This window comes from Anomaloglossus baeobatrachus, chromosome 10 (genome assembly GCF_048569485.1).
Source record: "Anomaloglossus baeobatrachus isolate aAnoBae1 chromosome 10, aAnoBae1.hap1, whole genome shotgun sequence".
NCBI lineage: Eukaryota > Metazoa > Chordata > Amphibia > Anura > Aromobatidae > Anomaloglossus > Anomaloglossus baeobatrachus.
Genome location: NC_134362.1, coordinates 36,963,453 through 36,978,835, shown reverse-complemented (window position 1 = coordinate 36,978,835; position 15,383 = coordinate 36,963,453). Strand labels below are relative to the sequence as shown.

General features: G+C 46.9%; 1 protein-coding gene across 16 annotated transcripts in view; it reads left to right on the top strand.

The window, feature by feature from the left end:
• The window catches only part of NRXN2 (neurexin 2), a 955,311-nt gene that overhangs the window by 430,150 nt on the left and 509,778 nt on the right, over positions 1-15,383 (top strand). For all 16 annotated transcript variants that reach the window (XM_075326071.1, XM_075326065.1, XM_075326063.1 and 13 more), the window contains one exon: positions 163-550. In XM_075326071.1, the coding sequence (XP_075182186.1) occupies positions 163-550 (388 nt within the window). The remainder of the gene's footprint in view (positions 1-162; positions 551-15,383) is intronic.

Here is a 15,383-nt window from a genome sequence, read left to right as displayed (position 1 = left end):
TTTAATAACTCGGGCTATTTGAATACGCTGGTGAGTCTTTCCATTTTTATGAATAACTAATGTGCTTCTCTTTTTATAGACATATATCATTACAACTTGTATATATAACATATATTTTATCTACCATGTATGTATTAATTCTTCTTCTCTTTTCTCTTGCAGGACATATGGCTGGTGACCATACTCGACTGGAGCTTCACCATCTGGAAACGGGCATAATGACCGAACGCCGTTTCCTTTCAGTCGTACCTTCAAATTTCTTGGGTCACTTAACAGCTCTTCGTTACAATGGCGCCCCATATCTTGACTTATGTCAAGATGGTGAATTAGGCAGACGATGTGAACTGAACGCTCGTGCCGGGGGTCTGCGTCCACTGCTGGCTGATCCTGTAGTCTTTCGGTCAGGAGCGGCTTACCTTGCACTTCCTCGACTACAGGCGTACGCCTCTATGCATCTTCTCTTCATGTTTCGAGGACGGCACCCCGATGGACTTTTACTTTACAATGGAGGTCAAGGGCCGGATTTTATTGCTGTGGAGCTTGTGAAGGGGTGAGTGACATTATATACTAAATACTATTGATTCCATCAATGAGTTCCACCTGATGGGGAATTTGTAACTTTTGTCTATGTCTTAACTGAGCGCCTCTCAGCTGATTTATGACCACATCAAACTCCTCATATTTGTTGTGGTCTGTGATAATAAATCGGCACTGAGAAATTCAGAAGACCGATAAGAGAGTAACTAACTGATGGGGAATTTGTAACTTTTGTCTCACTTTTAGTGAACTCCTCTCGGCTGATTTATGACCACATTAAAGTCCAGCTCAAATTCCATGTGGTCTGTGCTCATAAATCGGCACTGAGAAATTCAGAAGAAGACAGATAATAAAATGACTAACTGATGAGAAGTTTTAAACTTTTGTCTGCTTTTTCTAAGTTCCTCTCAACTGATTTATGACCACATCAAAGTCCAGCTCAAATTTGATGCGGTTTGTGATTATAAATAGGCACAAAGAAATACAGAAGAACTGTAAGAGAGTAACTAAATGATGGGGAATTTGTAACTTTTGTCTCACTTTTACTGAACTCCTCTCGGCTGATTCATGACCACATCAAAGTCCAGCTCAAATTTGATGTGGTCTGTGATCATAAATCGTCACTGAGAAATTCAGAAGAAGACCTATAAGAAAATAACTAACTGATGGGGACTTTATACTTTTGTTTGCTTTTTCTAAGTTCCTCTCAACTGATTTATGACCACATCAAAGTCCTGCTCAAATTTTGATGCGGTCTGTGATTTTAAATCGGTACCAAGAAATTCAGAAGACCGATAAGAGAGTGACTAACTGATGGGGAATTTTTAACTTTTGTCTCTCTTATTCTGAGCTCCTCTCGGCTGATTTATAACCACATCTGTAATGTCTGCCTGAAACCAGAGTCTGAGGATGGCTGTCATGGACAGACTAGAGGCAAGCCGCCCACAAGCAGCATCCTGAGAACCTTGAAACCCTTTAACCCCATTACAGGGATTTGAAATTACTGCAGGGCCCTGGAGATTGCGACCTGGGGAAGAGTAGTTGTCAGGCAGGGTCAAACCAAGAGATACAGAAAAGGGACAAAATCGCCAGGCAAGAACTTAGTCAGGAAACCAGGCCAAGGTCAAAACCGGTGATGACAGTGAGGTACAAAAACGATAGGAGAGAAGTCAGAGAGCAGGCAGGGGTCAAAACATAGGGATCAATATACAGAGCAGAACAAGAACCAGAAACAAGCAGGATAAAGTAGACTCTATATCTGGCAGGGACCAGCAGACAGGAGGAGGAATAAAGGTGTGGTGCCTTCCCATTGGCTGTGGCAGAAAGGTAGTAACTTCAGTAGGAAGGCACACACCACCACAGTCAGCCAGTGGTACTGCAGATCCAAGGAAAAGCCAGCTTAGTGGATGGGCGGATCTTGCGCCCACTAGAGCTACTGGTACTGACTCCTCCCCTATCACAAGCACCACCTACAGTGGAAATACGGCGGCGCCTGGTGACTGAAGCAGAAGACGCAGAAGTGGACTCTGCTGGGGACGTGACAACATCAAAGTCCAGCTCAAATTTGATGTGGTCTCTGATTATAAATCAGTACTGAGAAATTCAGAAGAAGACCGATAAGAGAGTAACTAACTGATGTGGACTTTGGAACTTTTATCTCTCTTTTTCTGAGCTTCTCTCGGATCATTTATGACCACATCAAAGTCCAGCTCAAATTTGATGTGGTGTCTGATTATAAATCGAAATTCAGAAGAAAACCGATAAGAGAGTAATAAACTTTGTCAGAACAAACAAACTCTTTGATGGATTCTCAGCAAACTTGGGAAGCCTTGTTTGGGTAAACACCCTGTAAAAGCCAAATGATCCAAACTTTTTAATGAAACCCAATTGAAAAAATTATTTATAGCCCAAAATACATCTACTAAGTAAATAAATTAACCCCAAAAGGCATAAAAGTTCTTTAAGTTTAGTTTGGTTATCAGATAACACATTAGTCTTTTTGCATTACTGCTGATTGGATTTGCAGATCTTGTAGTGAGGGCCAGTGAATGAGCGGGAAAACCCAAAAGGGGTAAAGAAAAAAAAAATCTATGTCAGCTCGGATCGATCTATCCAGCAATGAATTCCATACATTATATATATACATGTGTGAGTGTATAAATAATATATTTGTATGCGTGTATATGTGTGTATATCTACAGTGGTGCTCAAAAGTTTACATAACTAGATTTTTTACTTTTTTGGCTTCTCTGAATATGAATGATAACACAAAACTTTTTTTTCCACTCATGGTTAGTGGTTGGGTGAAGCCATTTATTGTCAAAATACTGTGTTTTCTCTTTATAAATCATAAGGACAACCAAAAACATCCAAATGACCCTGATCAAAAGTTCACATACCCCAGTTCTTAATACCGTGTATTGCCCCCTCTAACATCAACGACAGCTTGAAGTCTTTTGTGGTAGTTTTGGATGAGGCTCTTTATTTTCTCAGATGGTAAAGCTGCCCATTCTTCTTGGCAAAAAAAATTGTAACTGTAAATTGCTGGGCTTTCTTGCATGAACTGTGCTCTTGAGTTCTCCCCAGAGTGGCTCAATAATATTGAGGTCAGGAGACTGAGATAGCCACTCCAGAATCTTCACTTTGTTCTGCTGTAATCAATGACAGGTCGACATGGCCTTGTGTTTTGGTTTGTTGCCATGTTGGAACATCCAAGTACATCCCATGCGCAGCTTCCGGGCTGATGAGTGCAAATTAGCCTCCAGTATCTGCTGACATGTGCTGCATTCATCTTTCCTTCAACTTTAACCAAGTTTCCTGTGCCTTTGTAGCTCACACATCCCCACATCATCAGCGATCCACCTCCGTCCTTTACAGTAGGAATGCTGTTCCTTTCATCATAGACTTTGTTGACACTTCTGCAAAGTTAACTTTTATGGTTGTTGCAAAAACAGTTTGATTTTGGTCCCATCACTCCAAATGACCTTGTTCCAGATGTTTGACGGCTTGTTTCTGTGCTTTTTGGCCTACAGATACTTTGTGGCATTTGTGGAATAATGGCTTTCTTCTGGTGACTCGACTATGCAGCCCTTTTTCCTTCAAGTTCCTCCTTATTGTGCATCTTGAAACAGCCGCACCACTAGTTTTCACTGAGTCCTTTATTTCAGCTGATATTATTTGTGGGTTTTTCTTTGCAGTTTTCCTGGCAGTTGTGGCCAAAATCTTTGTTGGTCTACCTGATTGTAGTTTGGTTTTTACAGAGCCCCTGATTTTCCATTTGTTAATCACAGTTTGAACACTGCTGACTGGCATTATGAATCCCTTGGCTATCTTTTTGTTTCCCTTTCCTGTTTTATACAGTTCAACTATCTTTTCCCGTAGATTTGTTGACAATTCTTTTGCTTTCCCCATAACTCACAATCCAGAAACATCAGTGACTGGATGAAAGATGCCAAAGTCTGTCTGGATCCCAGAAACTCACTCAGCTTTTATGCACACACACTGATTACAAGGAAACAGGTCACAGGTGAGGATGTTACCTTTATCAGCCATTCAAACCCATTTGTGTCAACTTCTGTGCATGTTATCAGGCCAAAATCACCAGGGTATGTGAACTTTTGATCGTGGTCATTTGGATGTTTTTGGCTGTCATTATGATTTAAAAAGAGAAATCACAGTAGTTTGATAATAAATGGCTTCACCCAACCACTAACCATGAGTGCAAAAAAACGTTTTTGTGTGATCACTCATTTTCTCTGAAAAAAGGCCAAGAAAGCAAAAAAGCTGCTGAGGTATGTAAAAATTTGAGCACAACTGTAATATGTATGTGTGTATATACTGCGTGTAAAAAAAGTGTTGAACACGTCACCAATTTTCTAAGTAAATATATTTTTTAATCTGCTATTAACATCTATTTCTCACCACATGTTGATAACAATCCATCCAATCTACACAAACAAAGAAATCAAACCATAGATGTCCATAACTTATGTGTAATAATGAGAAATGAAACGGGGGAAATATATTGAACAGATGAAGAAAGAGAGGTGTAAAAACCCATGGAACGTCATGACACTAGCTAAAATATATCAGGAATTAGGAAGCAATCCTGCCACTTAGTGAAAAATATCAGCTAGTTCAACTGATGAACTATAAAAAAGTATCTCATTACCAAGGTGGCACACAAGAAACATCTCATGATGGGTAAAACCAGTGAGCTGTCTCAATACCTTTACAACCTAATTGTTGCAAAACATACTGAGGGCATTGGTTACAGAATTATTTCTAAACTACTGAAGGTTCCAGTGAGCACAGTTGAGGCCATAATCCGTAAGTGGAAAGAACCTCATTTCACCATAAACCGGCCGTGACCAGGTACTCTCTGTAAAAGTTTCAATTAGAGAAGTGACAATAAAGTGGTCCAAGGGCCAAGGACACCTGTGAAGAGTTACAGAAAGACGTGGAATCAGCAGGTACAATTGTTTCAAAGAAAACAATAAGTAATGGACTCAACCTCCTTGTCCTGTATGCACGCTCACCACATAAGACTGCATCACTGAACAAAAGCAGATTCATGCGCTTTTAATGTTTGCTCAACAACATTTAGATAAACCTCTGAAATACTGGGAGAAAATAATCTGATCAGATGGGACCAAAATTGAACCCTTTGGATGCCATAATCCAAACTATGTTTGGAGACCAAAAGGCAGCACTGCATATCACACTAAAAACACTAACAACGAAGTGTGGAGGGGGGAACATCATGGTGTGGGGCTGTTTTTCAGAATAGGACACTGGCAAACTTCATGTAATTGAAGGAAGGATGAATGGACAAATGTTCTGAGACATTCTTGATAAAAATCTGCTACCATCTACCAGGACGTTAACATATAACGAGGGTAGACATTTCAGCACGACAATGATCCCAAACACACAGCCAAGAAAACTCTCAATTGGAACCTTCAGGATGTGAAGAGTGTTTGTGTGAAGAATGGGCCAAAATCACACCTCAGACTAGTATCTCTATACAGGAGGTGTCTTGAAGCTTCATCACCAACAAAAGCTTTTGTACGAAGTATTAAATAAAGTATAAAGTAAATTAATTTGCGTAAATGTGACGCCCCTAGACTATCAGGTCGTCACAGGGTATTGTACACTCTGCCCTTCCATGCAATATCCACCTTCTCCTTGGCTTAGGGTCCCTAACTATATGGTGTTGCCTACAACAGCTAAAAAAATCCTAGGTACACTCTGCACCACACCCACCAGACACACCAGTGGATGGCCTGAGTGGAATAGGGTCGCCCACTTGGGAGGTTGGTTAAGGGGAGGTCAGGAGTGTCAGGAGCAAGTCAGTGAAGTGTAGGAAGTGAAGGAGAGAGGAGGTCAGGATTCGGGCTCCTTGGAAGCAACTAGGTAGCAGATGGTGGTCTGGGCCTAGTAGGAGCTGGACCCCCGGTTGCAGGGGATCGTGACAAGGGGCACAGAACTGTCGAGGAAGACAGCCGGCGGCCTTGTACCATCACCAACACCATCACCGAGTCCCGGGGCATTCCCCCTACTCGTGGAGGGTTCTAACATCCGGGTGCCCCACTCCATCGCCCCCGGGTACTCCCAACTGCAGCGGTGGTACTCCACATTAACTCACACCACGGGTGGCATCACAAACTCTAAACACTATGCCCTGTAAATGCCCCCTTCATTTGAGTGGCCGCACGACCCCCGGGTCCGGACGCCCCTCGAGCCACCGCGGATCCAAATCTGAGCAGCCCGGCTGCTGACACGGGGGCACATAAGCGTGTTCAATACTTTTTCCCTGTGTCATTTCCCATTATTGCACATCACTTAATTTATGGTTTGATTTTTTTTTTGTCTTTGTGGATTGGAATGGTTGGCACCAATATCTGGTGAGAAACTGATGTCAATAGCTCCTAGAAATATATTTACTTAGAAAATTGGTGACAGGTTTAATACTTATTTCACCCACTGTGCATACTGTATATATTTTCACTGTATATACACTGACAAGTAAAAGGCTAACAATGTTTTAAACTTTTAACTTTTAGACTCCATATCTCACTATCTACTACACCTTCAACCGTGAGACAACCTTCATTTTATAGACAATCATCTTGGCTATCTCATACATAAATTTGACTTGCAACTATTTAGCATATGATTAGTTATGCAGATTCTTGCATTGTTACTGTTTTGCTTCTAAAAAGTTATTATTTTGTAAATCTCCTTTGGCTTGCAGCACTGCTTGAATTCTTCTGGACATGCTCTCAATCAGATTCAAGCATGTCTCGACTAAAATGTGGTCCCAGGTCTCTTCTACATGACTCAGTTGGATATGTATACATCTTTTTTTTCAAATTTAACTCAAAGTGTTCTATTAGGTTGAAGTCTGTGGACTGTGGGGAGAATCCAGCACCACAACTTCATTGTCACTGAACCATTTTTTCGCCAATCTCGCCGTCGGGTCATTGTCCTGCAGGAACACTATGTCATCCTTTTCATACTCATAGTACCCAAGTGTACAAAGTAACTTATCTTGTAGGACACTCACATATAGCTCAGCATTGAGACCACCATCGATCCTGGTCAAGTATCCAATGCCTTTGGCTGTGAAACAATCTCATATCATTAGGTTTCCTCCACTGAACTTGACAGTTCCTACAATTTCTCAAGACGTTAGCCTCTTTGTCCCATCTTTATTCCATATTGTGAGGTAGCACGGTCGGCTGCGCAGCAGAAGACACGGGATCCAGGCATTAAGTTTCACAGCACACGGTTTAATGTCCAAACAAGAATCCACACCAATATACATGTGCCTCTCCAGCAGAGAACTCAGGGAGTTGTGTTCACTCCCTCACACCCGGCACACCTGCCCTTGTTCCTGTTTCCATTTAACCCTTCCTTCAGCCTGTAGGGAAACAGCATTAACCCTAGAGTGGATTTACTTTCTATCATGGAGTGAGCACAACCGGGGCGAGACATACCGGCCGTCATAGATAACCCCGGTCACAGTCTCACATACCCCCCCTCAGTTCAAGCGTGCGGGGTTGAACTCCCGCCATCAAACACGGCCCGCGGGACAAGGCATCGGCGTTGCCCTGCAACCCACCGGCCCTATGTTCAACCGTAAACCGGAAGTTCTGCAGAGAAAGGAACCACCGGGTAACCCGGGCATTCCGTTCCTTGGCGGACCTCATCCAGACCAGTGGAGAGTGATCCGTCACCAAGCAAAACTGCCGTCCCAGCAGGTAATAGCGTAGGGACTCCAAGGCCCACTTGATCGCCAGGCACTCCTTCTCCACTACGCTATAATTCCGCTCGGGAGGGGTGAGCTTCCTACTTAAGAAGGTGACGGGGTGTTCCTCCCCCTGTACCACCTGAGACAACACTGCCCCCAGGCCGACCTCTGAGGCGTCAGTCTGTACTATGAACTCCTTCCGGAAATCAGGGTGTACGAGAACGGGCTGTCCGCACAGGACCCCCTTCAGGGCCCGGAAGGAGTCCTCGGCCTGCGGAGTCCAGCGCACCATGACGGACTTCTTGCCTTTGAGAAGGTCCGTCAAGGGGGCTGATAGTCCCGCAAAATCCTTTACAAACCTCCTGTAGTACCCCACGATACCCAGGAAGGCCCTAACCTGCTTCGTGGTCAGGGGTCTAGGCCACTTCTGGATCGCCTCAACCTTGTTAATTTGGGGCTTAATCACTCCTTGGCCTATCACGTAGCCCAAGTAGCGGGCTTCCGTGAGTCCCAACGCACATTTCTTGGGATTGGCTGTCAATCCGGCTGTTCGAAGCGCGTCCACCACCGCTTGTACCTGTTCCAAGGGGGTCTGCCAATCGGAGCTGTAAATAATGATGTCATCAAGGTACGCTGATGCATACGCCTGGTGAGGTTCCAGCACTAAGTCCATCAACCTCTGGAACGTGGCCGGAGCGCCATGTAACCCAAAAGGCAAGACAACATAGTGGAAGAGACCCTCCGGCGTAACAAAAGCGGTTTTCTCCTTGGCGGACTCCGTCAGTGGCACCTGCCAGTACCCCTTGGTCAGGTCGAGCGTGGTAAAATACCGCGCCTGTCCCAGCCTATCAATCAGCTCATCCACTCTGGGCATGGGGTAGAGATCGAACTTGGATATTTCGTTCAATCTCCTAAAGTCATTGCAGAACCTTAAGGAGCCATCGGGTTTTGGTATTAGGACAATCGGACTAGCCCATTCACTCCGGGATTTTTCGATGACCCCCAGGCGTAACATTGTCTTTACTTCCTCCGATATGGCTTGTCGTCGAGCCTCCGGTACCCGGTATGACTTCAGGCGTACCTTCAGGTGGGGCTCGGTGACAATATCATGTCGTATCAGACTGGTCCTACCGGGCAGCTCGGAGAAGACATCGGGGTTCTGCTGAACCAACCGTCTGGCCTCTCGCCTCTGAGTCTTGGTGAGGGCTTCTCCAATCCTTACTTCCGGTTCGTCCTCTCCGGAGGTCGCTGGAGCCGGAGGTGAATGACCCGAAGAGGAGGGAGATGGGGAAAAAACAGCCATCAGGCTTTCCCGTTCCTGCCAAGGTTTTAATAGGTTGACATGGTATATTTGTTCAGGTTTCCGCCTACCGGGCTGCAATACTTTATAGTTAACCACCCCGACTCTTTCCTTTATCTCGTAGGGGCCTTGCCACTGAGCCAGGAATTTACTCTCCGCCGTGGGGATTAATACCAACACCCGATCCCCGGGTTTAAAGGTCCGCATGGTGGCTTGTCTATTGTAGCGGCCGCTTTGCGCGGCCTGAGCCTCCTGTAAATGCTCCTTCACAATTGGCATGACCGCACTTATGCGGTTCTGCATACCCAAAATGTGTTCAATCACACTTTTATGGGGGGTGGGCTCTTGCTCCCATGTTTCCTTTGCCAGGTCCAACAATCCCCGGGGATGTCGCCCGTATAACAATTCAAAAGGCGAAAACCCCGTGGATGCCTGTGGCACCTCACGGATGGCAAACATCAAATAGGGAAGCATCATATCCCAGTCTTTCCCGTCTTTTGAAATCACCCTTTTTAGCATGGTTTTCAGGGTTTTATTGAAACGCTCGACTAAACCGTCCGTTTGAGGATGATACACAGACGTACGCAACTGCTTGATCTGGAGTAGCCGGCATAGCTATTTGGTCACTTTAGACATGAATGGGGTCCCCTGATCCGTAAGGATCTCCTTGGGCAACCCCACCCGGCAGAACACAGCAAACAACTCCCGAGCTATAAGCTTTGCTGCAGTATGTCTGAGAGGTATCGCCTCGGGATACCGGGTGACATAGTCAACGATCACTAGGATGTGTTGGTGCCCTCGAGCGGACTTTACGAGGGGCCCCACCAGATCCATCCCTATCCGTTCAAAAGGGACTTCTATAATGGGTAACGGTACCAACGGACTGCGAAAATGGGTCAGGGGTGCGGTAAGCTGACACTCCGGGCAGGTTTCGCAGAACCGTTTTACCTCCCCAAAGACTCCGGGCCAATAGAACCTTTGCAATATTCGCTCCTGCGTTTTCTTGACCCCTAGGTGGCCACTCATCAGGTGTTTATGAGCCAAGTCGAGGACCCGCCGACGATGCGGCTGGGGTACCACCAACTGCTCTACCCCCACGCCCCGTATTTCATCTACCCGGTAGAGTAAATCCTGCTTAAGAGCGAAATGGGGGTACCTTACCTGGGCACCGGGCAGCTGTGCCACCCCGTCAATTACTGTCACCCGACTCCGGGCATGTATTAATGTAGGGTCCTGGAGTTGGGCAGTCCCAAACGTATCCGGGGACGCCTCCAACTCTGGGATGGGTTCGACCGTCTCAGCCTCTCTTGCCAATACCTCTAGGGGCGACCTATCGGGTTCACATTCTGTCCCTATCATGGGGACCCCTACGGCAGGTGTCCCGGATTCAGGATTGTAGGGCTCAGGTCCCGGACTGACCAATATCTGAGGAGACTTAGGGGGTCCCTTCCATAAAGTCCAAAAATAGGGCAGATCCCTTCCTAGGATCACGTCATAAGGAAGAGTGTTAAGAAGTCCCACCTCATGTTGCACCTGACCGCAAGGTGCTGTGATGGTGACAATCCCCGTGGGATAGTCTCGGCGGTCCCCATGTATGCAAACCACCCCCACGGTACGTCCTGTGGCCTTTACTTTAGCCCTCAAGGTGGATCGCACAAGGGTCACTAAGCTTCCGGAATCCAACAATCCTGTAACCGGACATCCATTCACCTGTATTTGGCACAAGTGGGGCTCCATCTCTGGGGAGACCAGGTCAGCGGTACACACCACCTGAGCATATATTGAACCCCGCCGGGTAACCCCACAATCCATGGGCTCCGTGGTGAGTGGACACTGGGCTTCCATATGTCCCACCCGCTGGCACCGCCAACATCTAATGGGGACGGAAACCCCCTTGACGGGTTGTCGTTTAGGGTACAGAACCTTCCGGACCTCAGGATTGGCGGCCGCGGCCTCAGGTGGGACGGTAGGGGACTCCTGCACCGTTGTCGGCGGTGGGTTTTTGGCCCTAGGCTTGGAGGGGCCGGACCAACGGGCGGTACGCAGAGTCTCAGTGTCCCGTATCAAGTCCTGCGTAGCCACATGCCGCTCTACCAGGGACACTAATTGGTCCAGGGTACTCGGGTCACCCTGTCCTACCCACCGTTGAACGGTGACGGGTAAAGTGCGCACAAAACGATCCACTACTACCCTTTCCACCATCTGCGCCGGGCTCAGAGTGTCAGGCTGCAACCATTTTTTTACAAGATGCAACAAGTCATAGGCCTGGGAGCGTACGGGTTTGGCTTCCTCATAGAACCACTGATTTACCCGCTGAGCCCGTACATAGGTATTCACCCCCAACCGTGCCAGTATTTCGGCTTTTAGGGTCACATAGTCAATGGCGTCCTCGGTACAGAGGTCCAGGTACGCTTTTTGGGGTTCCCCCGTCAGATAGGGCGACAATACCTCAGCCCACTGGGGGGTCGGCAGCTTTTCCCACTCGGCCACCCGCTCAAACACCGCCAGGAACGCTTCCACATCATCCCCCGGGGTCATCTTTTGCAACGCTTGTCTCACCGCTTTCCGGACGCTGCCGTCATCACCCGGTCCCGGGGTTGTTGCTGCCGGTCCAGCACGGATCGACTTGGCCAGGAGAACCATCTGTTCTTGATGTCTTTGTTCCTGCAATTGTAAGGCTTGCTGCTGACGTGCATTGGCCTGAACCAGCTGTTCTTGGTGCGATTTCAAGGATTGGAGCAGGTGTGCATTGGTCTGTTGCTGCTGTGCATTAGCCTGAGCCAAATGCTTTAGTATGTCCTCCATGGCGTCGCTGGGTTTGGGCCGTAGTATAGCCGCTTGAATCCAGGACATGTGCTACCGGGTTACCAGAAAAGGAAGCTACACCTCACCGGCTGGGATGCCCGCATTCTCCACCATATGTGAGGTAGCACGGTCGGCTGCGCAGCAGAAGACACGGGATCCAGGCATTAAGTTTCACAGCACACGGTTTAATGTCCAAACAAGAATCCACACCAATATACATGTGCCTCTCTAGCAGAGAACTCAGGGAGTTGTGTTCACTCCCTCACACCCGGCACACCTGCCCTTGTTCCTGTTTCCATTTAACCCTTCCTTCAGCCTGTAGGGAAACAGCATTAACCCTAGAGTGGATTTACTTTCTATCATGGAGTGAGCACAACCGGGGCGAGACATACCGGCCGTCATAGATAACCCCGGTCACAGTCTCACAATATCCATTTGCACCAATCAGAGCCGTCTATTGACTTTCATCTCATTGCTCCAAATCCCCTATTTCCAATCCTCTCCTGTCCACTTTTTGAACTTCTTTGCAAACTCAAGTCGATGCTTCTTATGATGATATTGAAGTCGAGGCTTCTCCACCTTTTTTCAGGATACCATCGCAAACTTGTGTAACTTGTGTCTCACAATGCTTGCATGGACATCTGTGATCTCACTATTATGAAGCATGTGAGCCACCTCCACTGCCAAGTTTGCCGCACCAGAACTGATAGACCTTGTGATGAGCCGACATGTTGATGCCAATATTTTGCCTGGACATCCACCTCTTGGCTTTTGAATGGATGGATGGACTTCATTTCATATTACTCCACCTTTCATGGCCTTACATGATGCAGTTTGTCAACTTTCTTGGCCGAGAGACCAGTATCGATGAGCTGGATGGCGCTGTTTCTCTTTTCTTGGGAAATCTTCTTCATGGCTGCTCCTAGAATCGAACCAGTGACCTTTTGCTTGGGAATCAACCTAATAACTAGAGATGAGCGAACCGGTCCCGGTTCGGCTCGAGGCGGTTCGCCGAACGGGGGGTCTGGCTCGAGTTCGGCTCGTCGAACGTTCGACGAACCGAACTCGAGCCCATAGGAAACAATGGCAGGCAATCACAAACACAGTAAAACACCTAGAAAACACCCTCAAAGGTGTCCAAAAGGTGACAAACAACTCACAACACAACACAAACACATGGGAAAGTGACAAGGACATGTACTCATGCGAAAACAAAACAGCTGGACAAGGAAAAAGAGGAGGACACACAGATATAGGCATGGCACGCCCTTCTAAAGTCATGTAAAACACCGCAAGGTGACTCCAAGCGGAGTCTCCCTTTTTTCCAAAAATTGGGCCCCACACACCCACCCCTTCAGTGGCAGCAGTTGTGCCCCAGTTGTACACTTCACAGCTAGATTTGCATCAAGCACATTCAAAAATACGCCATTCTTATCCGTCCCCAGGATGACACCGGGGTAGGTAGCAAAGTCTTTCCTGATCCCAGCTCTGTTCATCTTGGCTTCTTTTAAAAACACAGCAAGCAAGGGTTACTCCAAGCGGAGTCTCCCTTTTTTCCAAAAATTGGGCCCCACACACACCCACCCCTTCAGTGGCAGCACTTGGGCCCCAGTTGTACACTTCACAGCTAGATTTGCATCAAGCACATTCAAAAATACGCTATTCTTAACCGTCCCCAGGATGACACCGGGGTAGGTAGCAAAGTCTTTCCTGATCCCAGCTCTGTTCATCTTGGCTTCTTTTAAAAACACAGCAAGCAAGGGTTACTCCAAGCGGAGTCTCCCTTTTTTCCAAAAATTGGGCCACACAGACACCCACCCCATCAGTGGCAGCACTTGGGCCCTAGTTGCAAACAGGATGTTTTGATTTGCATCAAGCACATTCAAAAATACGCTATTCTTAGCCGTCCACAGGATGACACCGGGGTAGGTAGCAAAGTCTTTCCTGATCCCAGCTCTGTTCATCTTGGCTTCTTTTAAAAACACAGCAAGCAAGGGTTACTCCAAGCGGAGTCTCCCTTTTTTCCAAAAATTGGGCCACACAGACACCCACCCCATCAGTGGCAGCACTTGGGCCCTAGTTGCAAACAGGATGTTTTGATTTGCATCAAGCACATTCAAAAATACGCTATTCTTAGCCGTCCACAGGATGACACCGGGGTAGGTAGCAAAGTCTTTCCTGATCCCAGCTCTGTTCATCTTGGCTTCTTTTAAAAACACAGCAAGCAAGGGTTACTCCAAGCGGAGTCTCCCTTTTTTCCAAAAATTGGGCCACACAGACACCCACCCCATCAGTGGCAGCACTTGGGCCCTAGTTGCAAACAGGATGTTTTGATTTGCATCAAGCACATTCAAAAATACGCTATTCTTAGCCGTCCCCAGGATGACACCGGGGTAGGTAGCAAAGTCTTTGCTGACCCATGACTTGTTCATCTTGGCTTCTTTTAAAAACAATGTAAGCAAGGGTTACTCCAAGCGGAGTCTCCCTTTTTTCCAAAAATTGGGCCACACAGACACCCACCCCATCAGTGGCAGCACTTGGGCCCTAGTTGCAAACAGGATGTTTTGATTTGCATCAAGCACATTCAAAAATACGCTATTCTTAGCCGTCCCCAGGATGACACTGGGGTAGGTAGCAAAGTCTTTGCTGACCCATGACTTGTTCATCTTGGCTTCTTTTAAAAACAATGTAAGCAAGGGTTACTCCAAGCGGAGTCTCCCTTTTTTCCAAAAATTGGGCCACACAGACACCCACCCCATCAGTGGCAGCACTTGGGCCCTAGTTGCAAACAGGATGTTTTGATTTGCATCAAGCACATTCAAAAATACGCTATTCTTAGCCGTCCCCAGGATGACACCGGGGTAGGTAGCAAAGTCTTTGCTGACCCATGACTTGTTCATCTTGGCTTCTTTTAAAAACAATGTAAGCAAGGGTTACTCCAAGCGGAGTCTCCCTTTTTTCCAAAAATTGGGCCACACAGACACCCACCCCATCAGTGGCAGCACTTGGGCCCTAGTTGCAAACAGGATGTTTTGATTTGCATCAAGCACATTCAAAAATACGCTATTCTTAGCCGTCCCCAGGATGACACCGGGGTAGGTAGCAAAGTCTTTCCTGATCCCAGCTCTGTTCATCTTGGCTTCTTTTAAAAACACAGCAAGCAAGGGTTACTCCAAGCGGAGTCTCCCTTTTTTCCAAAAATTGGGCCACACAGACACCCACCCCATCAGTGGCAGCACTTGGGCCCTAGTTGCAAACAGGATGTTTTGATTTGCATCAAGCACATTCAAAAATACGCTATTCTTAGCCGTCCACAGGATGACACCGGGGTAGGTAGCAAAGTCTTTCCTGATCCCAGCTCTGTTCATCTTGGCTTCTTTTAAAAACACAGCAAGCAAGGGTTACTCCAAGCGGAGTCTCCCTTTTTTCCAAAAATTGGGCCACACAGACACCCACCCCATCAGTGGCAGCACTTGGGCCCTAGTT